The following is a 25,351-nucleotide window of genomic DNA, read 5'->3' as shown; positions in this document are numbered from 1 at the left end:
AGAGAGAGAGAGAGAGAGAGAGAGAGAGAGAGAGATTACATTATACTTATATAATGTTTCGTAACTAATATAGCGCTTGATTTATACATCTATACTATATGATAAATATATATATATATATATATATATATTTACTTGGGCACATATGCCTCCAGGTTACGTGCTCAGATAGGAAGTATTGAAAGTATTTCCCTTTATTGCAGTTGTATCTCCTCCTTCCTCAAGAGATCTCCGTATGACCGAGTACGGGATATGCACGAGATGGAAGAATAGATAGAACAAGACTGGCTGGTCCCACGGGAAGACGAGCTACGCTGTCAAACCTCCGATCAATTTTTCACTCACGTAATTCCTTCGCTATACAATTTTCCGATGTGTGTACTACTTGCTGTGTTGAACCTACCAGCGTCGCAAGAGACCAGATCGGTTTTGAAATTCCCTTCCGTTCAAACGCATCCTCGCTCTCTTCCTCCTCGTTCTACTGTGCAATAATCGAAGAATGGACATGGCACAATATATTAATAAAAAAAGAGATCACGATTGAAATAAGAAATGGATTTCATAGATAACATATTGTGAAATAGTCAGTCACGGAACACCTTCTCTCCTAAGATTGCAACTCTGCGAAGATAAAGGATAGAGAAGGGTATCTGAATTATTACAGCTGGACAATTGCCCAGCACGTAGAAAATTAATTCGATTTAAATTAAATATACTTTTTTTTTTCATAATAAATTCTCTAATTTTCTTCATAATGATTCTTTCTTTTTGAGATGCTCCTTAAGTTACTCCACAGAAGTATATCAGTTTTATGGACACGCTGTACTTAATTTACTGCGATACGTCAGGAGCATTAAATCGCTTTTGCTGTAGTTAGTAACTACATTTTCTGCTCACCAGCGATCCTTTGTTACCTTTCGCATACACTCGTCTCGCTTTTCGTCGTAATATCCAGATACTGGTGTCGAGTCGGCTGTACGATGTTGCAGGGCATCGCTAATAGATGCTAAAATACAATTTGCTGATAGATACGCGAGCAGCCTTCGGAGGAGCAGATTTTAGCAGGAGTAGAATATTAATTAACGTCGCGCGATTCCATTAAAATAGTGCACTGTCTAAAGGATATATCCATTTATCGTTAATAGGCTATTTAGCGCGACACGTGGGATTTATCCGACGTATCATTACTCTTTGTGAAATTATAACTTTGTGAACAAACGTTATATACATAATGATCATGATTTTGCAATAGAGATGTCAAATGTTAATTAATATTATATGCTATTACTAATCGTCACAAACTTCATATATTATAATTATAATATCTATATATATAGATAATTAGCAAATATGAGAAATGCTTTATTATAAAATTATCCTTTTTTCCATGATTGCACATAATTATTTCAGCTTTCTCAGATACGTTTGTGTACCAATTTCTATATACATTAAAAATAATTTATATCAAAACATATATCGTAGTAATTATAACATCTTTATATTTATTAAAGTAGTGCCCATTGTTAAAGATACCAATATCGTTGTTTAAAGTTCTTCGAAAAAGTTTTGTACGCGCAGAAACTTCTATATGTTGCAATTAATAGAGTCATTATTGGACAAAAGAAGGTTTAATTCTCAAGAGACGGTTTTTACGAACTCTAGCACGAAAGGGTTGCCTCTCATTCTTGGTCCAATTTCGCCAGTAAACCGGTGCGTATACGAAGCAATGGAATGAAATACCTCAGGGAATATAGGAGGGGTAGAGAATTCTGCAACATACCTATATATGACGCGGAAGGATAAGGCGACTTATCGCTCGTTTTAGTTTCTCTGTAAAGATCGACTTCTAGGCTATCGCAATATCAACTCTCGCCGAACCCCGTGACTTTTCGAATTGCTGATTGATTACGAGATTAGGATTGATCGCGTAAAAAAAAAAACAAGGCTATAATAAATCACATGGTCGAATGAATCGTGTGGACATAATCTTCATCCATCTCTACTTCTCCATTTCTGTAATTCTCTCTTTTTCACACGTTATAATGTGCAAAAACGGGGAAATGGCTTGAAAGCGGCCAGCAGGATGACAGTTCAGGAGGACCACCACAATTCAGGGATTCACGCGAGACATTTCTCTTCTCCGCAAAAAATCTAGGACGTAGACGACAGTGGGATGTGTTTAGAAATAAATTATATATTATATATTTAATATAAAATTTATATATTTAATATAAACACCCTTGTCATACACAGCATCGTGTACCGTATAGAATAACCAATAATTACCGTATTGTGTAACGTATGGAATATGTTAAAAATATTGAAATTTTATTATCTTACTGCACAACCTATAATTACGACCTGATTAATCAATAAGCCGATAGGTTTAAAAAAAAATCTTTGATAAATAAGCTTGAAAATTGTAAGAAATATTTTCTATTTAGTATCATATAATTATTAATTATTAACAATTCTGCTTTCTGAAGCAGTCTCTATATAATACATGAAATAATAATAGTTACTTTTTAAAAAAACAAAAAGAATCGTAGTTTGTTCAAGCTGTACGTTGTAGCTTAAAAAATTCACAAACCACATCTTTTTAAAATAAACGTTTCAGCAAAACTAGATTTTTCCATAAATTCTGCTCTTTGTAGAATTACATAACCGAGCATTTCGTGCGAAACAAAAATTAAACGTGTGCCCATTCTTACGAATACAAAGAAATCCTTTCTACATTTCGCGCTTTGTTTTTTTGTCATTTTTTCATTCTTCGACGAAACTATCATTTGCTTCCTACGAAAATACAAATAATGGATACGCAACTTTATGAAATGCTACATCTCTCCATAGTGCATGTCAATGTACACAATCAGTTCATACGCAGATTAATCCGAGTAGTAATTTAGCAGTCTACGAGTGAACCGCGAGATTTACTTGTCTTCGCATCCACTCATCAACATGCACACACATACCTATTTTATGTATTTAACAATGCATCTGCGAGTTTCTCTCACAGAATTTCACATCTCGCTAACGGCGAAACACATAATATAAAGGGTAGTAATTTTTACAAAGTCAACGTACAGCGCGATAAAGAGAGAGTTTCTTTTATTGCGAATCTAACCTTTCAGCAAACTTTTATTAAGAAAATATATTCGATAAAATCAATGAAAAAATATATGCTACGAGAAATAAGCAAGCGTTTTAAGTACAACGTTCTGCATACAACAAGCGTATCAAGGTTTCACTTGAGCGGATCTCTTTTCATGTATGCAAGAAAAGTAAAAAGTCGATTTCCATCCCCGGCAAGACACAGTCAATCTCTCAATACAGAAATACGGAATTTTTCGCTGTTTACCGAAACGGTTTCACTATTGATCGGCCCTGGTCGCAACAGTTATTCGGTTAGTGAATAAAGTTTCGCCGGCGAGGGATTCTGAGATGAACAGAATCCTCGCGGGAGCGAATTTTCGTCGAGGACTTTGCGGCGCGTTCTTACCGGCGCACAAAGCCGCTATGTTTACGTGTACCTACATGATGCCTCTTTCACCCAGCCATGGCTTCGAGTAGTTGCGTGTTGACAACGTAAGCAGTATAATATATAATTCGGTATATATTCTGTAATACAATTCTACAGAGGATAAGCTAGGAGGAACATCATAAGAAACTACCGAAATCTCGTAATTTTCCGTATAATGGAATTCAAAAATTTAGGCTCTATACGTTTCTTAGATCGGATGAATTTAGAAAAGTTTTAAAAATATACCTCAAAACGTAATAAATAATAAATGCTCTTCGTAATTAATCGTATTTTTTTAAATAAATAAAATCTCACTTTAATTTTTTATTTTATAACTTTTCTATTTCACATGTTAGTGAGAGATAAAACGATTTAAAATATCAAAACCGTTTTGTTTTGATAGTTTTTAGGAAGATATATTATATTTCTGTATTATAAAGTTCCTCTCCTTTTTTCTCGCAACACAATAAATAATCTGCTGTACAGAATCAGCTCAAATAGGATTTATGTTGGATATATTAGTGAATATTTATTTAAGTGGACGCCCCTGCCAATAGATGACAGCACCTTATGAGGCAAACCACAGGAACGAGAATTCCAGTGAATTAAATTTTTTTTATATGCCGGTTTTGCTGCAGAACAGATATTTAATCAATATTCATTGAAACTTGACAAAATACAGTAAAATAAATCTCATTTGTATTATCGACATAGAAAAAAAAAAACTTCCGCGCGCTACAAAAGCAGATCAGTCAATAATCACGTTCTATCTTTCAAAGAAATTAACGTAGGTAGCTTTGCAATAATCATATAATATCAATTTATTATTACGTATAATAATAGTAGTCAACATATTGTTCGTTATTATTTTCTTGAAATAACGAAATAATTCTCATTAGATTCTAAATTGTACAAGTACAACGTTAATTATTACTTGTAGTACAGATGTACTACAATATTTTCTCATCGTCATCGGAGGTCAAATAAATCGGTTTTCGTCTCAAGCGGCTTATATAAAAAATAACATAAAATCTATAACATACGACTTATTTCTTTTTAAAAGCATGAGAATGATCTTTTGTGGATGAACTAGATCTGATTTAGTTTTATCTGCGGGGTTTAGTTAAAAAAGATAAAATCTTCTTACAAAGAGTTCTTTAGAGCTGTACCTCGCTACATTACTTTCGTGTTATAACATTATGAGTATAATAATATTATGTCTGTGTTAATCGACGTACATTTAACATTCTCTCGCTATTCAAAATTAAAAGTTTAATGTAATCCGTATTTTAATGTATTCTCGTAATGTACAGGTTCAATCTAAATTTTTACAAATCTAAATTAAATTTTTATCAGAGTTGTTTAAAATTTGTGCATTATAATCGTTAATCTAATCAATATCGAAAACTCATGCAAGTTTAATTGATGAGAATCTTTTGAAGTTATATATTTAAAAAATGAATACTATTTATGTCTATAAATTTCTGTGTAAAATCTTAATAAATCTAAATAAATAAGTGTGCTATCGCAATTCCGAGAATACGGAGTAATTTTAATTTTCTATTATATATATATATATATATATATAAAGAAAACTTACAGCTATTTTAATAAAGTGCAACATGTAAATCTCAGAATTGTAATTATTTGCAAAAGGGAAAAAGAATTTTCAAATATAAAAGGAATAAAAATTGAGGAAGCGCAAACTTGGCATAAGAAGTATTCGAAACTTTTGCATAACTTCAGACGTGTCTGAAAATTTGCGCGAATTTGGCAGGCAAATTTGAGGTTCGCATTCGGTGGTAGAGAAACCGACGTAAAGGTAGACGTGCGATAGGTCGCCCACTCACCTCGCTGCGCCGCAGGTAGATCCGCAGCCGGTCGAAGCGGACGAACGGGGGTCGCAGCACGACGGTAATATGGGTCGAAGTAACCGAAAGCACGAGGGTACTACGGCAAGACTTCCGTTGACGTAGACCGATGCACGGTTACTACGCGCGCCTCCCCGGTCACCGGAGTTTGGCTCTCTGTCCGCCAAGCGGGAAAAGAGGAAAAAAGTGGAGAAAAAGACAGAGAGAGAGTGTGAGCGAGAGAAAGAGAGAGAGATACGAGGCGGGTGAATAGAGAGAGAGAAAGAGAGACAGAGACAGCGTGTGCGATGCGGTGTGAGAGATCGAAGTCTCGTGGCAAACGTTCGTGGACTGAGTGAACCCTGAATTCGGACTGAGCGGCGCTTAGGCGACGTTAGCGCCACACAACGGGGGGTGCTGGAATCATCATTGATCCGCCAAGGGTGGTATGGGAAGAGCCCGTTAAGAGAGGGGTGTGGAGTGGGGATTGGTCGCCTCGTCGGCGGAGGGACAAGGATGAGCGGAGATAGAGGCGAGGTTGCGGTAAGACATACCACCCACCACCACTACCACCACCATCACCACCACTGCTACTACCACCGCCGCCGCCACCACCACCACTATCACCACTGTCACGATCGTCGCGGTGTGGCCAAGGATTAGGGATGGAAGAGAGAATCCGATGATGCGAACAGAGAAAAAGGCGGAGTGCAGAGCGTAAACGTGCCGCTTTTATTCCCCTAAAATCGCGATCATTTTCGGCCTCCATCCCTCTTTCTTTCTTCCCTCTGTACCCTTCTTGCGCCACTCTCGTCTTTCTCCCCTCGCCGTCACTAACCCTCTGTTCAGTCTCCCTTACCGCCCACCGCCACGCCTCTCTTCTCATTTTCGTATCCTTCAGTCTTCTTCTTTGTCTCTTCCCGTCTCTCTGTATGTATACACTGTATATGTATGCATTTAAAGTTATAAATACATGTCCTCTCGTGCATAATTTAATTAAACGAAACCATCTCAAAGATGTTTCAGATTAGAGCAATGTTACTGGGGTCTAGAATATCAACATTTGTTCGAACTTCTTTATTTTTATCGCGCAAACCTGAACTTTATCTCGTCTACCAATTTCGAAACATCCCTCCAGATCAAAGCGTGTTATCTGTCGACTGGTCAGATCGTATTGGATTTTACTGCTTACGTCGACGGACGACTGGATGAACGTCAAACACACGTTGCTTACCGCGGATGCACCAGATGCAAAACAGCGAAGGGTTGAAACCCTTCCCATGTGACCGGAAATTGTATAATTTCCTCGCATTCTGTACATCTATAATAGTTGCTTTGCCTTGAACATTGCTGACAGCTGCATATATTGCATATACAAAGCATCTACGGACTGACTGATTCCTTTCTCTTCCTTTACGAAAAAATAAATCTAAAATATGAAATACATTTTTGTATTTTGTTTTCAACAAAAATTAATTCAAAGATTAAAAAACTAATAATATATTCGTATTTCATTTAATTCTAGAATGACTTCTAAGAATTTTATTTTATTTATTCATTAATAAATCTATATTTAATCAGCGACTATCAAAAGATGTAAAAATATTCTATTAAAAATATAAAAGTGATCTCGATGTTTTACATAACTTTTTTTATAACTTAAAATTATTTTATTTTATTGAATAAAGTGTTACATCTGCTTTCATTTATTTATATGTTAACAGCTGTTGGGACAATTTCGTCACACAATGAATCACACAAGATTAAAAAAAGATTATAGTTAAAAGTAATGTGATTAAACTTCCGATTATTAAAACCAATTCTCTTGGAAATCAAATTTTATACGAAAAAATTTATATCTATTTTTTTAATAAAAATTTTTTATTAAAAATCTACTTTTCACTAAAGGTTAAAGTTCAGAAACATGCTGTATAGTACAGCTGTAAAACTGTCGAACCGGTTCTTAATTAAAAAACAACAAAACAATAAAAAGTTTATTTTTATGTTTCATAATTTTCACGAAAAAGTGAACGATGGTAAAGTGCTTAGAGAAGAAAAAAAACGTCCTAGAGAGAGAGAGAGAGAGAGAGAGAGAACTCTCTTCGAAACTCATCTTCCAATTCATTGGTTGTACTAGTACGACTGACTTCAATATCCTCAAAACGCTTCTCTTTCGAGCATAATCTGATTTTGAGAAAGAGGAAACGATCGACCGGTACTAAATCTAGCCAATAAACTGGATGTTACCACGCTGGAATTTGTTTCTCAAAAAGCTGGAAAAAAGTCCTGTGCGCGATAAGACGCGAACAAATCTCATATATCTTAATTTCTTATATTTTTCTTTAGGATTTATTGAACGATTTCTTTATCAATGTTCTATGTTTGCCGATTATTCGAATCATTTGTCAATTTTACACGATTAATGTATATATTGGTCCCTCTTTGTTCCGTGATAAAATGGTGCTCATTTTACATGTCGTCTTAAATGGATTTTCAGTCTTCTTTAAAACTTTTATAATATATCATTTGAATATCGTATTCCGAGACAAATATATTTCCAGTAAAACCTTCTTTTACGTAATTTACGTAATAATATAAAAGCAATTAATTGTAACTAATTGCAGTTAATACAATCTGAAATACAGAATGCATGTCTCCACCTATTTTGACAACAGTTTCACCATTATGGAATCATCTGAAGAATTCAATTTTGAAAGGTCAATGTTTCTCCCTAATGAGGCAATTCCACTGATCTTTTGTTTCAAAAATACTTTTGATACATGACCTACGGATTGTGAAAAACTATATTAGGGAGTAGAAAGAAAAAAAAGGTCAATATTAGAAAAGAAGATTAAGTTTAACAAGCATTGCGAAAAGCATTTTAAAATTATATACGACTGTATTACCATCGTATATACATATATATATATTCTGTCCTAATATTAATTTGCCATTTGTATTTTATACGAATTAATTAAAACATAAATATGCAATTTAATTGTTGGCTGAGAAAGATCTGGATATATAAAGTTCAAAACTATTTCTAGTGGAATTTATAAATATGAACAAACAAATATACAATGTTGTCGAACATTAAAAAAAAAAAGGTATTTTAATGCTAACTATCTGATCTTTCAAATAATTCCTTTCTTTTTTTATTATGTAAGCCGAAAAATTATAATATATATAATTATTAAAATGGATTTCGAATAAGATTACGAGGTTGAAAATGAAAACGAATTCTGCTACCTCAGATTTATCAGGATTATTATAACTACTAAATTACTAACTGCAGTCCAAACAACCGTCAACGAATGGTAAACAGTATTAAATTTCAGATATTTGGAAATAAGAGATGATAGCACCATATAATATCTAACGCTATCATGTTTCCGATATTACCGGGGATTTAAAATCCTCGATTTAAAAAATAATTTAAATAATATTGAGAAACATTACCTACTCAAGTATTGAGAAACTAATTATTTAAATATTTTATATACTTTCGAATAAAATATATAAAAGCATCGATTTACTGCGATTACTTATATTTTTTTATCAATATATAATAAACGTATTCATACAAGAGCAGTAAAACAAGGCTACAAGTATTTCAATGTTTTTTTAGTAGATTTATATATTGAAATTGTCGTTTTGGGTTCTAGAATAAAAACACTTATTTCATTGCTCCTTTCGATAAATTGCGACATACATGCCGCTAGTAAATATGAATAATTTACATTCTACATTATCTTAGTTATATCGCATTATATACGTATTAATTATCTCTACTCATAAACAAAACGCATTCGACAGTCTATATTTATATTAAATATAACATTAAGCTGATCGCTTTGATAAAATAAAATATATGGTATATTAGTAAGGATATAAGGTGAAAAATATATTAGAGCCACGTAAAATTCATGATTAGTGTTCTACTTTGTAAAGTAATTTTACACTTAATAATGTAGCATTTTATAAAATTTAAATTAAAATTAAGATGCTTACATCTTCTCTCTCGTGCAAAAAATCTTAATAAATTTCAATCTATTAATTCGATTGTATCTACCAGGTACTTTGTAATAAACAGGGTCCAGACTTTACCATTATTTATGCCTGAGAAGTAACCAGATGGGATCGACTGCACATCACTTACATTCTGGTTAAGCACCATCGCTATTTCAAATCAATGTGCCGTTAAATCCCCAAAAAATTTATCACATTTAAAGCACTTTATTGTACTCGTTACTCAACAATCATTTTCTCAATCTTCGTCTCGGGTATAAGTAATGCTAACGTTCAAGTCCCGATAATAAGATTACATCATTCATTTTATAATGATATACGTGATGTGGCTTTACAGGAAAAATGCTTCGCTGAATTTTATTTGGCATACTTTGCAATTAGGATAAGTTACTGCATGGTTCCAACAATCAATGAGGAATGTTAGTGTGGCACATATTACGTATGCATCTACATTGTGCGCGTTTTAAGTGTCAGTAACTATTCCTCGAACATTTAAAGATACAAGTCATATGTCAAATAAAAATCTATTGGTCCGAAGAACATTGATAATGTGTAGATGAAAATAAATACTCCGTTTTAATACAAACTTCTATCCCAATTTTTAAACAGATCAGCGTAGTCTCGCCTATAAAATATATTATATTTTTAATCGAATTCCTTATAAACATTTATTTAAAATTTCTAATAATAAACCGATAAAATTCGTATAAATATACAAGATAAAAAACTGATCTCAAAATATTAATATACCCTTTATTCTGATGAATAAGGGCAGTTCCAAATGAGCTAATGTATCCAAGCCCTCTCTATTCTGTAAAAGAAAAGTATGTAAAATTACGTGAACAAGTAAATTATATATATATATATAACGTATAAAAATTATATATTATATATAATTATTTCCAAATAATAACATTTCCAAATTTTACACTTACGTTCACGATTTTACATAATTCTTTTATAGTGTAATTTCTTCACCTTTTCTCTATCTCGTTACGCGTTTATTTAATTAAGTGTCAAGTATCGTCAAAATATGAAGTGTTCTTGATTTCATTTTTAAACGACCTCACTTATAACATCTCAAATAATTTTTGTGATATAATAATTTACAAGAAAATTTGAATGTACAAAATCGCTTGAAAGTTATTTTAAAGTACAGAAAAAGTGTGAAATATAGAAACCGATTGCTACAATAAGAGTTTTAAGCAAATTCCGATTGATATAATCTATGATTAGATTAACCATAAATATCCAGAATAGAATATTTATTTTTTCCTCTTCGTATCAAACAACAAAAAAATTATATGTCAACAAAATACTACAGAAAGATATTTCTTATTAATCATCGATTAAATTAATCGGACTTTAAAATTACGTATCTGTAAATAGATTCTTGTAGGAAATTCGTTTATAAATTGTAAGTTTAATTACAATAATTTAATAAAATAAAATAATAAAGTTTAACAAAAAATAACAAAAGTGATCGAAAAGGAAAGTTCTCGCTGTGTTAAATGATTATAAAGCATTTGCTCTAGCGTTTCCTCTCACAAAGGAACATCACGAGTGTGTTTCGTTTCACACATGATGTGGATAATATATTATTTTATTTTTGTTCATCGAATATTGAAGAAGGATAAAATGATACATCATGCGCCTCGTACATCAAACGCACATAGTCTTTCACAGATTGGTGTGTTTATCATAAAGAATTCATACTTTTCAAAATATTGACAAGTAAAAAACGGTGACTTGTTTTACTAATGAATTATTTTTAAATTAAAATGTCAAACGATATCAATTCTTATTGGACCGCGAGAATTCAAACCGATAAGAACAAGCCGCAGCAGTCTAAGCTGGATTACGGGTGCTTCTATATAATTGCGAGTGAATTTATATATTACGTATGTAAATCTTTGATTGCGCGCCGAAATTTTTTCAGACTTGAAACGCAACACTAATAAACTACCGCAGTAATATCACAAGTTAAATTGATTAACAATTTAACAATTTTTGATGCTGTTTACGCATCTTATATCGATTTTAATAATGTTGAATGACCTACTAAAATCTATAAATAATTAATTTTTCATTGCGAAAAATATTATCCCGGCCGGGAGTCGAACCCGGATCTCGCACGGAATGCCAGAAATCCAGGTTCGATTCCCGGCCGACGTAATACTTTTGTTCTCATCGGTTTAAAATATCAAAGATATTAACTTGTATGTAAGATATAACTTGTATTTTTTTTATTTAAAAAATCAATGAAAACTATATTTACTCTATTATCTTCTTCTGAATATTCAAAATTTATTTCCAATTTTAAGATGTAGAACTTTCATAAAATTTTATCAACTTGAATCGAATTAACATTCAATTAGATACGTTTACTGTGAAAAGATTTGCCATGTGTATAGAAATCCATACTTAGATTTGGATGAAGCCATCTACCCATACAGCAATGGAATCTCTGCGAGATATACTAAAATCATTCTGAATATTCGAAATATATTGCGATCTTCTTATAATTGCGATATTCATTATAATAAGTATATCTCTGAAGTATTCTAATATTGAATATTCAGAAAATTTCGATAAAAAATATATAAAAATTATAAAGATAATCCGCATAAAAGAGAACACATAGTCTAAGAGTACTTTAGGCGCTATAGTTTAAAATATATATACACGGCTAGAATATGTATATATATATGTATATATACATATGGCAGTGTGGTTATATTGTATTATATTTAAAAAGTATGCTCCAGATATATCTCCCTTTTTCCCTTTTTCTCCTTCTCGATTGCTCTCAATATAATGCTATGATTTTCCAGTAAGATATGTTAAAGAAATCCCGCAGATCTTTTTTTATCTTACTGTGTGGGTAGAGTAGTCACAAACTCAACACTGATTTTCTACATAATTATTTTGTAGTTCAGTGCGAACAATCCAATACCATATCTTCATAAAATGTTCTAAATATGTAATTCACGAATTGTTGGTTAAATGGAAGCAATATCGCCTTACATTTTCTTGCATAATATTTGCAAGTTATTGCAAGGGTTAGTAAAAAATGAGATACATCGTTTTTTTTATTTACATTTTTAAAACAGATCTATGTATGACATGTAATATAGTGATATAATTTGGCAGCAAATAATTATAATCTCACCTATATATTTAATTTTTCTGATTCACCTTATAATTACTTGTGTAATATTTTGCCCGTATTGTTTTACTTCACATTTTTCTAGTCATTTAAAAATTTATCAATTTTATAAATCTTTTTAATGTTTATAAATCTGTCTCCAATGTATAGAAGACATTGGGAAAGATAAAATATGTAATAATTGTAATATATAATTGATATATTTTTATTAGGATGAATGTCATGATAAGTAACTAACGATTACTTGTATAGCATTATATAGAGGAGAAATTAATAATTATTCAAATAATAAAACATAAAATCGGAGATATATGCTTGTCTTTTTTCTATTGTTTCAACATTCCTCATTGATACGTATAACAAAATTATGATACAAAAATTGGTTGTGCCATTAAAATAAACTATATTAATGGACACTAACTACATACTAGATTCCTTGGTAGTAATAATCTCGTTGGTATTATCAACACGAATTAACGTAGTTGAATTTAGTACAAGAGCTCTACCAAGAGTAGCAACTCGTTCCACTACGCACGAGGCAGAAAGGCGTGCTTCGGCATCGTGATCCCAACACTCTTCCATTGTATCACAAATCGATGATAATCCCTGAAATAACACGCATTTCAATTATAGACATTAAAAAACTATATATTCAATTTTACTTTCAGAGTGAAAAACATTGTTTCTTGTACAGTCATTAAAAAAATACTTTCTACTACTAGCAGTTTTTATATAGAAGGGATTTGTTTGCATAATATGCACATACACATACATATGCATCTCTAAGTTATTTTTCAATATATAATAATTCTATCGCGTGAACAGAATTGAAGTAGATATTTCTATACATTTTTACTTACTGGATGTTTACGCCAAGTTTCTAAAATGAGCGGTCTCTCTTTTTTATGGACAACGCTTTCTTGCATGTCTTCTAGAGTAGGATGGAGACCGACTTCATCCTCAAATGGTAGTCGATATTCTCCTATTGGTCCCTAATATTGAAAGAAAAACAATTAGGGCGGAATCCATAGACATTGCTCAAGATTCGAGATGTTCTTAAGCTAGTGCTTAAAGGCTAGAGTCCCATATGAGGCATATTTGTCGCGTACATGTATGCGCGCACAATTATATTTTAAGAATACGAAACTAGGTAATACCCAGTTTTTATTTCGTTAAAATTTCTTGTATAGTCACATTTTATCATTATTCTTTAAAGTAAATTTTGGCATATTATAGTCTGACATGTTTCAGTTTTCTCCCAATTTTTTCTAATGAATAGTTAAAAAATTCATACTGGATAATATCGATGTCCGAATAGAAGGATCAGATAATAAATCGGATATAAGATATCCAGGTAATCATTTCCTTGATATTCACATATCCAAACCATATTTGCAGCTCTAGTCTTGAGAGCTCACAGTTCAGCAAAAATACATCTTTCTATAAGATATATTACATATAATATATATTACGTACATTTTGTACAGTACATCTTGAAGCTAACTCCCATAGGACTAATCCACAGGCATACATGTCAATTCGTAAAAATGAATCTCTAGTAAAATTTATTGCTCCTTCTAAAACTTCGGGCGCCATATATCTTCGCGTTCCAACCTATAAATAACAAATTATTACAGTTATGTTCACATCAATTTAAAAAGCAAGATATATATTATACATTACCTGTCCATGTGTATCACCGCAAGGTTTTCCCGGATGAAAAATAAGTGCCAAGCCAAAATCAGCTATACAAGCACTCATATCAGCCTTCAGTAAAACGTTTTTTGACTTAAAATCTCTATGAGCTACAGCTGGTTTATAACCATCTGCCTTATTAGCTGGGATTTCCTCATGTAGATGCATTAAACCTCTGATAATAAAAAATCTTTTTATTAAAGATTGAACAATAACTCAGTAAAAATATTATTTTATTCAATTTACATGTAATCTTGTTTCATTCCTAACAGATTATTATAACTGTTACCTTGCCATGGACTCTGCAATTCTACACATCTCAGGCCATGTTACAATGTTTGCTTTTAGATAATCACACAGTGAACCTTTTTCGTGATACGCCGTAATTAACCAAAATTCAGCTTGTAAATTATCTCCACGCTTTTCGACACCTATGAAGTGTAATATATCCTCGTGATCCATATGTGCAAGCTTAAAAATCTCTTGTTCAGTCTGCCAAGATTGCTTATCTTGAATGGGAAAAACTTTAACTGCTACGATCTCGTTTTTAAATTGGGCTTTCCAAACTGCTCCAAAACGACCTCGAGCTTTGATCTCAAGAAGTTGTATTGGTCGTAAACCTAGAATAGGTGAAGGTTGTGGCAACGGCACTGGTTCCAGCGTTGGTATCTGAAAGATTTACATAAATTTTTACATAAATAAAAGTTTTCATAAATTAAATAGTACATTTTAAAATTTTGTAGTAATTTCAAAATACAACCTCGTTAAAATAGCCCAATTTTCGACGACGATAGAGCCACCAAAATGAAAACAAACTAATCGTAAGAAGTATAGGAATTGTTATTAAAAGGGCAAGTGTTATTGCTTGCTGCTTTGCATTGGGCATAGGTTCAAATTCTGAAAAGGTAATTATTTAAATGTTATTACAAATGTATTGCAAAAGATACAAATGTATTTTCAAATACAAAATAAACACTGCATATTTAAATACAATACCGTGAATAACAGATGGTTCTGTAGGCTTTGTGGTTGGTTGTGGAACCCAAGAGAAGTTTTGGTTACACATATTGCCTTCACAACAACAAAAATAGAAGTCATTTTTTCTTTCCATACTATTCTCTACACAAAGTGGTTTACCATAACAATCATTGTTATCTAAAAAGCAACCCTGAAAATAATGTAAAAGATGTATAGAAAATATATTCAAGAAGAATAAAATCTGTAATTCAACTATTCAATAAAAAGAAGCGATATAATTTAAAGAAAATTGTAATTTACTTTCATGGCCTTAGGATTTGTTAAAATTATATCAAGTTGTAAAGTTGATATTTTATATTACAAAATAATTTAGAACGATATAAAATTTTTCAATATTTCTATTTAACTATTAATATATTTTAGTTTAAAAATGTTTTTCTGTTTATAAAAGCTACTCTATTTACTTATACATATAATAGACTTGAATAGACTACAATAAATTATATTATATATATACATACGTACATATGTGTATACATATATATAATTAATCAATAATATTAATCAGATAAATAACCAACCTTTAATTTAATTATTGTTTCTTTAGTAGTACTGTTCATTGTCCATAGTACATAACAATGATTACGTTTATCTGGATCATGCATAACACATTCTTCTCTTCCTGAACATTCTTGTTCATTCTCTGCACACATGGTGTCATTGTAAAATTCACAAAAGGCTGAGCCTTTAATATCTTTTGCAGAAGTAAATCCTAAAATAATTGATTAAATTTTATCATTTTTGTATTTAACATTAATTAATAAATTACATTAACTGTTTTATTTATCTAAAAAGCAGTTCTTTCAATTATTTAATTTATTTAAGGTATATCATATGATATTTTCTCTGTTAAAAAGTATATGAGGATAAAGTTTGTCTTCACAAACACAGACAAATTTACAACTTCACACTTATAAGGTACATATGTATAGAGCTGCTATAGCTGTTGCTACGATTAGCCTATATATCAAACTTATATAAAGTTTAGCATATAGAACTTGGTCACTGTTTAACTGAATAGTCAGAAAAAATCTCAAACTACCACTGTAATTGTTTGCAAACTGTTTTCTATTATTCATCTGTCTACAATTTACAAAGCAAAAACAGTGATGTAACTGAACGTAGGAACAAATTGCTGGATAAGTTTGAAATTCATAGAGAGAATTGAAGAATAAAGTATATATTGAAGTAATTGAAGAATATAAAGCACACACACAAGTATATGACAGACGGCAGCATAATCATTTATAAATGTATTAATCTAATGCAAAAGCCTAAAATTATTGTAATTACAACTTTATTCAAATTTGATTTAATTTTAATTAAAGAAGCTGGTACGTACATTCTCTTAAATATAATTAGTGACAATGTATAAAAATAACTTGGACCAAGTTCTAAATAACTTAATCGGTTTTTAACTTGTCAAAACAATATTTTGTTAATATGAATAGAATAATTATAATCTCTTGTTATTGAATACATGGAGAAAAAGTTTAGATTAATGATACAAATTGTATAGTTAAAAGTTATACAATAAGTAACTTTGTTAGTTGAATTAAGCAATGATTAAGTTAATCGGAGTTTAGTTAAAATCATCTAAAATTCTCTTCTTTAGCTTACTCTCTGAAAAAGTTTCATGGTTCTTTAAATCTTTCGAGAATAAGATTTTGAAAAATGAAAAATACAAATTTTAAACGAAATATTACTATATATATATTACTATATATAAATATCACTATATATATACATTACCTAATAATCCCAGGAAGATGAGAGGCAGTATCGTCGCATATACGGACATGGTGAGTGAATCGTAAAAGCATACCAGTAATTTTGAGTCTATTAGCTATTAAGCAAATTGTAGTAATTTATCCGCCGACACATCTCTTCCTTTCTCTCTCTTCCTCTCTTTCTCTCTGTCTCTCTCTTTTGTTTTCCCTCTTCCACCTTTATACAGAAATACGCACTGCACAGATTTATGTCATCTTCAAACGTCAAATCATTGCCAGTCTCGTAACTTCCGAACATAAAACATACTCCTTCTTTTTCTCTTCCGCTTTTCTTCTACCTTTCGGCGCGTTATGTGACACACTCGCAGCGCAATTAACTCACACGCGGTTTCCTAGTTAAATTAAGAAAAAGATGTCATTTTTGGAGTAAGAGTTCAAAGAAACGTACGGTAAACGCGTGAGACGCACAGAACGACATGCTGGGTATAGAACACCTACGAACTGTACACTTATCATTGACACAAAAATATAACACAGCGAAACATCATATCGTGGATCGTGGGAATAAAGCCTCAGGTCTCAGGGAAAGAAGATATTTGATGTCTAAAGTCACGGTCTGCTTCTAATATGGCAGTCTAGCGCTTTTCCCTTGGTCATTGATTATATATTATCTGAAGTTGTCCAACTATCGTATATTTCAGATACTCCAGCGTACGTAATGCTCTCTGTGCGAGAATCCTATAACTTTTTCCTGAAGCGCAAAAATACGAAATTTTATGTAAACTCATTTTTTCTCCTCGCGCAATCATAAACGATTAATGTCTATTTAAATTAATTTTAAATTCACAGTTTAACTTATGAATATAATCATGCACACTGGACGCGGAATTGTTTCCGCGCGATGGAAATTGAAACAGTATAGCCAATGGGGGTGCATCGTAGAAGCATAATCGTTTACTAAAGTTAAATTCAAAAATATCACCCAGGTTTTCATCCTTATTGTTCATTCAATGTTAAACAAGAATAAGACGGGGATACTCGAGTGATATTTTCGAACGTAGCCCAAGAAGCATGTTGGAACATTTGGGTGCATTTAATATATGACGACTGCTCAGTGCTCACTGAGAGCTCAGTGAGCTCTCGCATTTGATTGGCATATTGCGTTAGATCTAAAAATATAAATCAACGGGCGCATTCAGCAGAAAAGAGCGCTACTAGAGCGCTCGCTGTTATTGGTATATTCTTCCAGAGCTAAAATTCTGATTGGATGATCTAGAAGAATGCACCAATAACAGCGAGCGCTCTAGTAGCGCTCTTTTCTGCTGAATGCGCCCAACCAAATGAGCTCACTGAGCGCTCAATGAACGGTCGTCGCATCGTACTGAATGCACCCATTGGAGCATACGATGCAACAAATTTATTGGTGTGCTTTATACAAGGGTACTATATAAGACTATACGAGGGCAAGTCAATAAGTTCTTAGAAAATCTATCAGAGGGCACTCGCAGGGTCATGTCAGATGTCGCATTACTTTTTGACAAGTAGCATCTTTCAACTGATTACTGTCAAATTTTGAGCGGAATTCATTTCGTGAGAGGTTTCATTTCTGTAGACGATTGAAGCGAACAATCTTTGTATTTTTTGCAAAATGGAAAGAAACGAGTTTCGTGCAGTGATCAAACATCTACATATAAAAGGTTTAACGCCGAAAGAAATCAAAGCCGAGTTAGATAATGTTCATAGCACATCTGCACCAGCGTTTGCGACTGTATACAATTGGGTGAATAAATTTAAACGTGGTTGTACATCCACATATGATGCACCTCGTTCGGGACGTCCAATTGAGGCTACTACGCCAGAAATCATCGATAAAGTCCACGATATTGTTTTGACTGATCGACGAGTGAAAGTGCGCGAGCTTGTTGAGGCCACAGGCATATCACATGGCACAGTGATTTCAATTTTGCACGAACAATTGGGTATGAAAAAGCTATCGGCAAAATGGGTGCCGCGTTTGCTCACTGTGGACCATAAGCGCGACCGTGTGACGATTTCAAAACAATGTTTGAAGATGTTTCAATATAATCCAGATGAATTTCTGCGTCGATTCATTACCGTGGACGAAACATGGATCTATTACTTCACACCGAAGGAACAGTCAAAACAATGCACTTCACCGGATGAGCCAGCTCCGAAGAAGGCGAAGACCGTGAAGTCGGCCGGAAAGGTGATGGCCACAATTTTTTGGGATGCACGCGGTATAATTCATATTGATTATCTTCCGTCGAAGCAAACGATTAATGGCGATTACTACGCAGCCTTATTGGACCGTTTCAACAACATTTTAAAGAAAAAACGTCCCCATTTGGCGAAGAGGAAAGTGCTCTTCCATCAAGACAATGCATGGGTTCACACGTGCCCGGCACCGATGGCCAAATTCAACGAATTCGGTTACGAATTGCTTCCCCATCCAGCATATTCGCCAGATTTAGCCCCCTGCGACTATTTCCTGTTTCCAAATCTGGAGAAATGGTTCGGAGGAAAGAGATTCACCACTAGAGAGCAGCTTATCGCCGAAACAGAGACTTATTTTGAAGGGTTGGACAAATCATATTATTCAGACGGCTTGAAAAAGTTGGAGAATCGTTGGATCAAGTGTATCGAGCTGAAAGGAGACTATGTTGAGAAATAAAAATTAATCGACAAAAAAAAAATGTGTTTTACTATGTTTTTCTAAAAACTTATTGACTGCTCTCATAAGGCTGCGTTCAGCAGAGAAAACAGCTTTGCAACTGTTGTAAAATTCTTTAATATGATTGGTCTTGCCCTTATTTCCTCATTAGATCTAAATGTATAAACCAATCATATTCAAGAATTTTACACAGTTGCAAAGCTGCTTTTTTCTGCTGAACGCAGCCATATTTCGAGTAAAATCTTCCTCGGAGAGGATATTTTGGAACGTAGCCCTAAATACATATGTTTGATTCTACAACATTGTTATATCATTGTAATTGTCATCTTTATTGCACGCACAATCATTTTAGATTTGGTCCTTTTTTTATCATGCATGTACTAATTACATTATTTAAAATACATTTCATATGTATAGCAAAATGGATTCAACATAAAAAGCTTAAAAGGGAAAATACCGATAAACGAGACAATTTTGAAAAAAAAAATGTAACATGAACTTTGGATCTGGTGTTACAATTTGAAACTAAAGGATAATAAAATAAAAAAGAACAATAACTATCAAAAATATTTCTCAGGATTTTTAAACGAATTGAAACACAGAAATATTCACGATATCTCTATACTTTTTCTAGGAATTTTTCATATATGTGGACTCTAAAATATTGTAAAATTTAAATTAAAAAAACCTAAGAAATTTTCTAAAAAGTTTAAAATTATACAGAAATTTTAAAAACTGAAAATTATATATAAATTTTGAAAAATTATATGAAAAAAGCTGAGAAAACAATTACCATCAGAATTATAAAATTTTCTCAGAACTTTTCATATAAATTTTTCAGTATTGTTTGTAAATTTCAATATAAAAATGTTATACATAATCATGTGAATTTTTGTAAGAAATTCGACTATCTCAGTAACTGATATTAAAGTTAATCTATATTAACAGAAATAAACATAACTTTGACCAAACTGAAACAATCAAAGAACTTGATTAACTGAATTAATGACATCTGTTGATATATATAAAAAATATTTTTTCAGGAAGATTTGAACATGGAAAGATTGAATTAGGAATTATATATTAAAATATTGTAAGCATTGTTGAATCAATATATATGTAATTAATATCATTAAAGTACCATCTCTAGTATCTTCGTGACATAATACAAGATAAATATTGCAAACTTTACATATAAATATACATATATACAACATCGATGTAATCTTGTTTTATAAAATATTATTTTTAAAGAAAATTAGCCATTGGATCTTCATCGCGTTTGCGTTTCATTTGATATGCTTCTATCTCTTCAGCTGTCAATTCCTTTGTCTCATACATGCTGTTATACGGACGTTTTCTCTCATCAATTTGTAACATCCTGTCTGCTTGTTTTGCATGTTCCTCTTCCTTTTTCAATGCTTCTCTCAGTTTGTCTTCAGTTTGTTCTGCATTATTCCGTTTTTTATTCTTGCGGTTTTCTTTTCGTTTCTGTTTTTTTAATTTTCGTTTAGCTGCTTTACTTTGCAATTCCGTTTTGTTTCTTGTGTCATCCTCGGACAAAGATTCGTTGCTGGAGGAATGATTGTCATCCATTATATTTGATTTATCTAGCCCCATGTCTTCTTTATATGGTATTTTATCTGGCATGCCGTTGCTCGCTGCTTTTGCTGCTTTTTTCCCTGATTCTCCAGTGCAATAGGAATTTTTAATAAAGGAATGACAGCACTTGTAAGCCCATTTTCCATCTTGCCAGTAGGAACCCCAGATCGATGTATGATTATTTGGATAAACGTCCTCTTCGTACTTGGATCTTATCACTTGTCTGTCTTGTCCTTTAATTATTTTACCATACCTCGAATATTCAACATAATGCTCAGTCTGCGCTAACAATAGGGTCTTTGGTGGTGCTTTAAGATGTTCTTCACCTCCATAACGCTCGATTACGCTGTCACGTGCCTTGTCTTTCAACTCGTCTCGTTTCTTGTCATATTCCTGCTTCAATAGTTCTAGCTTCGTAGGCTCAGCCAATAAATGTACATCAACTCCTTTTTCGTGTGCGTCCCAAGCAAACAATTGCGCATTAGCATGCTGCTGCGTGTCTCCTGAGAAACGAGCTGAATTTTCACCCTTGAAATCCACTTCGCGTTCCGTACCTGCATAAGGATTGTCACGCATGGATCTGGTTTTTGGATCATAATACGCAGAGTTTGGATCTAAATTGCGCAGATACTTAGCCGTGTCCTCTCGAATTCGGAGATTCCTCACAGTGATACGCTGCTTAGAATCGACCTTTGTACCAGGCATGTCCACTTCGTCTACATATTTATCTTCATCTTTGTCCGAGTCTTGCTCGTCGTTCTCTTCTTCTGCATTGAGTTTCTCAGCGCGCATCTGTCTCTTGGCTTCCTCTATCTTTTGATACTCTTCGACAATCGCTCTATGCTCGGAAGGATCGTAACCGGCCCACCTGTCTCTCTTACCATCGTAGTCCATAGACAGTTCGGGTTGGGTAAATTCATCGGATGCTATCTTGAAATTAGTGTACTTTGCGCCAACCTTACGCGGTCTCTCCATACAATCCTTCCTCTTGTGAGTCATCGCGCCACAATTCTCGCAAGCGCCCTTACGATACTTGATGACCGTTTGCGAGGTATCTACCCCACGATTGTACCAAGTGTCTATCGAGCTGTACTGCTTCTGTTTCTCAGGCTGTGGTCTCTGATGCTTCAGGGTGGGACCCTCAGAACCGAAGTACCATGGTGTCGCGCTAATGTATTGCGGAATGTGCGGATTGATGTCTTTGCCCTCCTCGTCGACGGCCGCGGGGGCTGTACCAGCCTTTCTCGCTTCTTCAAGTTCCTTGGCCTTTCGCCAGTCTTCTCTGCTCTTCTTCCGCGGTTCATCGTCGAAGGAGCTCTTGTTCTTCAAGATGCTCGACACCGTTACGTTCGCCGACGAACTAGCCATTTTTTTCGTACACGTTTATTTACATTTATTTATGTACTGCTTACGAGGTAAGGCCTTACTAGGTTAGTTTTGTATTGACAGTAGCCGAGGTACAGCTATCTTCGAGATGTGCCGACACATGCGTTGCGATTTCTGTATACTCAATCTAGTAAATTATTAATATCGTTTTCCACTAGAAAAACTGCTGCAACCACACAGGCTGCAACGCAATTCGGTTTACATATTTTCAGGATTAAATAATTTAATCCTTTTAAGATTGTTGTCATAACAAAGATATATAATTAAAAAGGTTACATTATATATTAACTAAAAATATATGAACTGATTATTTGCATTCAATTGCACTTTGCACTGAGTACTATTGAAGCACTAGTTTTCCTAGAGACAAACGGTGTAGAGCTGATTTTTCATGCGCAGCACGCTGCGGCAGCAAAATGTTATTATTGGTTAAAAATCTCTTGTGAGGTGACGCACTGTAACGCACCTTCCAATCAGTTCTCGAAAATTTGTATCACATGACATTTTGCGCTGCCGCAGCGTGCTGCACATGAAAAATCAGTTTAAAAGTTGGTTGCTTGAAAAAATTCCTGAAAATGTACTTAAAACGAGATAAATATATATTCGGCATTAAAGAGAGAGAGAAAGTGAAGATACTGAGTGCAGAAAGTGTAAGTAACGCGGAGAGATTTAAAATTGTTAAAATGGAGGAATTCTCCATGCGTCGACTGTCAAGTTGCCGAGCTTGACCGTCATTTTGTGTTTACAAAGTGCTAAGTAGACGTAATTATCGGTGATGAGCATCAGAATGTGATTTGATTGGATTTGACACGCAACTGTTTGATGCCATACCCTGATGTATCCTTGTATGATGACGAACTTGCTTGACTTGAAAGAAGATACCGAGTTATAGTAATCACACAACGCACAAACGACAGTGCAAAAAGACAATTAGGACTGTCAATCTTGCACACAATTATAGATATATTTCTGCACACTTATCTACAAGAAAAATGTGGTTGTATTTTGTATTAGTCATATTTGGCATTTTTGATGCCGCAATGGCTTCCAATTTTGATTTCGGTGATACTCTAGCATTGATCTTAGGGTTAACTATAGCGATTATCGGGTTCTTTGCCTGTATGGGAGCTTACGCACGAAGGCGAGGTCATTTTGAGTCTTTGTAATGCTTTACAATCATCAGATATATCTAACAGTAAGTATAATATGTTTAACATTCAGGTTCTTTATCCAGGACACAAATAGAATATCTGAAATTTTTAAGTTATCCAAGAAGATTTCGCAATTCTATTGTAGTATATTTAAAATGTCTATTTGTAACAAGAAAATTGCTACTTGAATTGTTTATTTTTATTTAATAGTTCTTAAAATATTAGTCTGTAATACTTTGTTTGGCCTATCTCTTATATGTTCATTATTAGCATTTATCTATTATAATTAATAATTATAGTCAGTAACATAATTTTTTCATTTATTTTTATCTTTATAAAATATGATACTTGTAAAATAATGTTTACAATTATTTTATTGGCAGTAATATTTGTTGTAATTACAGTAAAAAAGAACTCTACAAGGAAGATGACAACCAAAGAAACAATTTAATATTTTGTATGTACAAAAGAGAAGCAGTTCTAAAAAGATTCGACGATATTGCTGAAATATATAATAATGTATTACAATTGTACATAATATCTAATATGTAACTATTTTGTAATAAAGAATGTGAATAATAAATAACATTGTTATTTTATATTGATATTATAATTCAATGATATTGCAGTGGAAAAAGACAATCAATCTGTATTGTACGTATATTTATTTCTCTTCGTTATGTTTCATTGAAGTAATTTTTACATTTAACGTCTTTTGATAAAAGTCATTAATAAAATTTCAGCTTGTTTTACAATATTGTATTATTAAAATTGTCGTAATAGTACTGATAACCGTTTTTGGTAATTAAAATAAATTTATTAATCTTATTTTGTGTAACATATCTTTAAACCTTGTGATAAAAAGCAATATTCTATATAGCCGAATTGTATTTTCAAATTGTTTTAATATATATTAAATTATGATTATTTAAGATTATGTGTTTGTAATAATTCCTTTTTGTTTTTATGAAATTACTCAACTATCATGCCTTCTGCTTGAAATCTCAATTTTTTTATTGCAATACAATTCTGGAAGTAAACTATTCATTTTATATATAGAAAATGTGTATTATTCCCAATAAGTAGAATAATTTTTAATATAATGTAGAAACTAACATTGTGACTACCGGAAGAAGACTCGATGGACATTCGATCTTCAAAAATTCAAGCTTAGAAACGAATCACATTGGCTGTCAAAGAAAAACCCAGTGTACAAAATGTCTTATTTCAAAAGAAATTCAGACGAAAAAAGTACGAAGGAAAACGAGATTCTAGTTTGATGATTCAATATTTCCACGACTAAAGAATTCTTCATAAATAAAGCTTCGTTTATTAACTACTTGCTATATCCGTATTTCTTAGATGTCAACAAGATTTGATATAATAAACAGCCATTTCTCATATCAAATTACACGACTGAGATTTCCTAGATATAATGCAACATCAATATTAAAAAAAAAAAAAAAAGAAAAAAGGTACGTAGCCGTTC

General features: G+C 32.7%; 3 protein-coding genes and 1 pseudogene across 3 annotated transcripts in view; 1 reads left to right on the top strand and 3 right to left on the bottom strand.

Moving 5' to 3' along the window:
• Positions 1 to 5,608, bottom strand: part of cpx (synaptic transmission protein complexin) — a 123,084-nt gene extending 117,476 nt beyond the window's left edge. The window contains exon 1 of the mRNA XM_018540550.1: positions 5,371 to 5,608. The gene's annotated coding sequence lies outside the window, so the exon portion shown is untranslated. The remainder of the gene's footprint in view (positions 1 to 5,370) is intronic.
• Positions 5,609 to 12,976: 7,368 nt separating this feature from the next.
• Positions 12,977 to 17,102, bottom strand: put (activin A receptor type 2 punt). The gene is made up of 9 exons (XM_018540745.1): positions 17,054 to 17,102; positions 15,823 to 16,013; positions 15,260 to 15,431; positions 15,024 to 15,160; positions 14,553 to 14,932; positions 14,252 to 14,438; positions 14,045 to 14,182; positions 13,429 to 13,560; positions 12,977 to 13,174 (listed from the first exon to the last, which is right to left on the bottom strand). Exons 1-9 carry the CDS (start codon positions 17,100 to 17,102, stop codon positions 12,989 to 12,991), a joined length of 1,572 nt encoding a protein of 523 aa, XP_018396247.1. The 3' UTR covers positions 12,977 to 12,988.
• A 1,470-nt stretch (positions 17,103 to 18,572) lies between these two features.
• On the top strand, positions 18,573 to 19,716 carry LOC108774772 (histone-lysine N-methyltransferase SETMAR-like; annotated as a pseudogene).
• Positions 19,717 to 20,955: 1,239 nt separating this feature from the next.
• Slu7 (Pre-mRNA-splicing factor Slu7) lies at positions 20,956 to 22,793 on the bottom strand. The gene has a single exon (XM_018540733.1). It carries the CDS (start codon positions 22,691 to 22,693, stop codon positions 20,972 to 20,974), a length of 1,722 nt encoding a protein of 573 aa, XP_018396235.1. The 5' UTR covers positions 22,694 to 22,793; the 3' UTR covers positions 20,956 to 20,971.
• Positions 22,794 to 25,351: the final 2,558 nt, after the last annotated feature.

The sequence above is a fragment of the Cyphomyrmex costatus genome, unplaced genomic scaffold, assembly GCF_001594065.2.
Source record: "Cyphomyrmex costatus isolate MS0001 unplaced genomic scaffold, Ccosl1.0 scaffold1053, whole genome shotgun sequence".
In the NCBI taxonomy this organism is placed as follows: Eukaryota; Metazoa; Arthropoda; class Insecta; order Hymenoptera; family Formicidae; genus Cyphomyrmex; species Cyphomyrmex costatus.
Note: the sequence above shows the minus strand (reverse complement) of the source record. Positions and strands in the feature narration are given on the sequence as shown.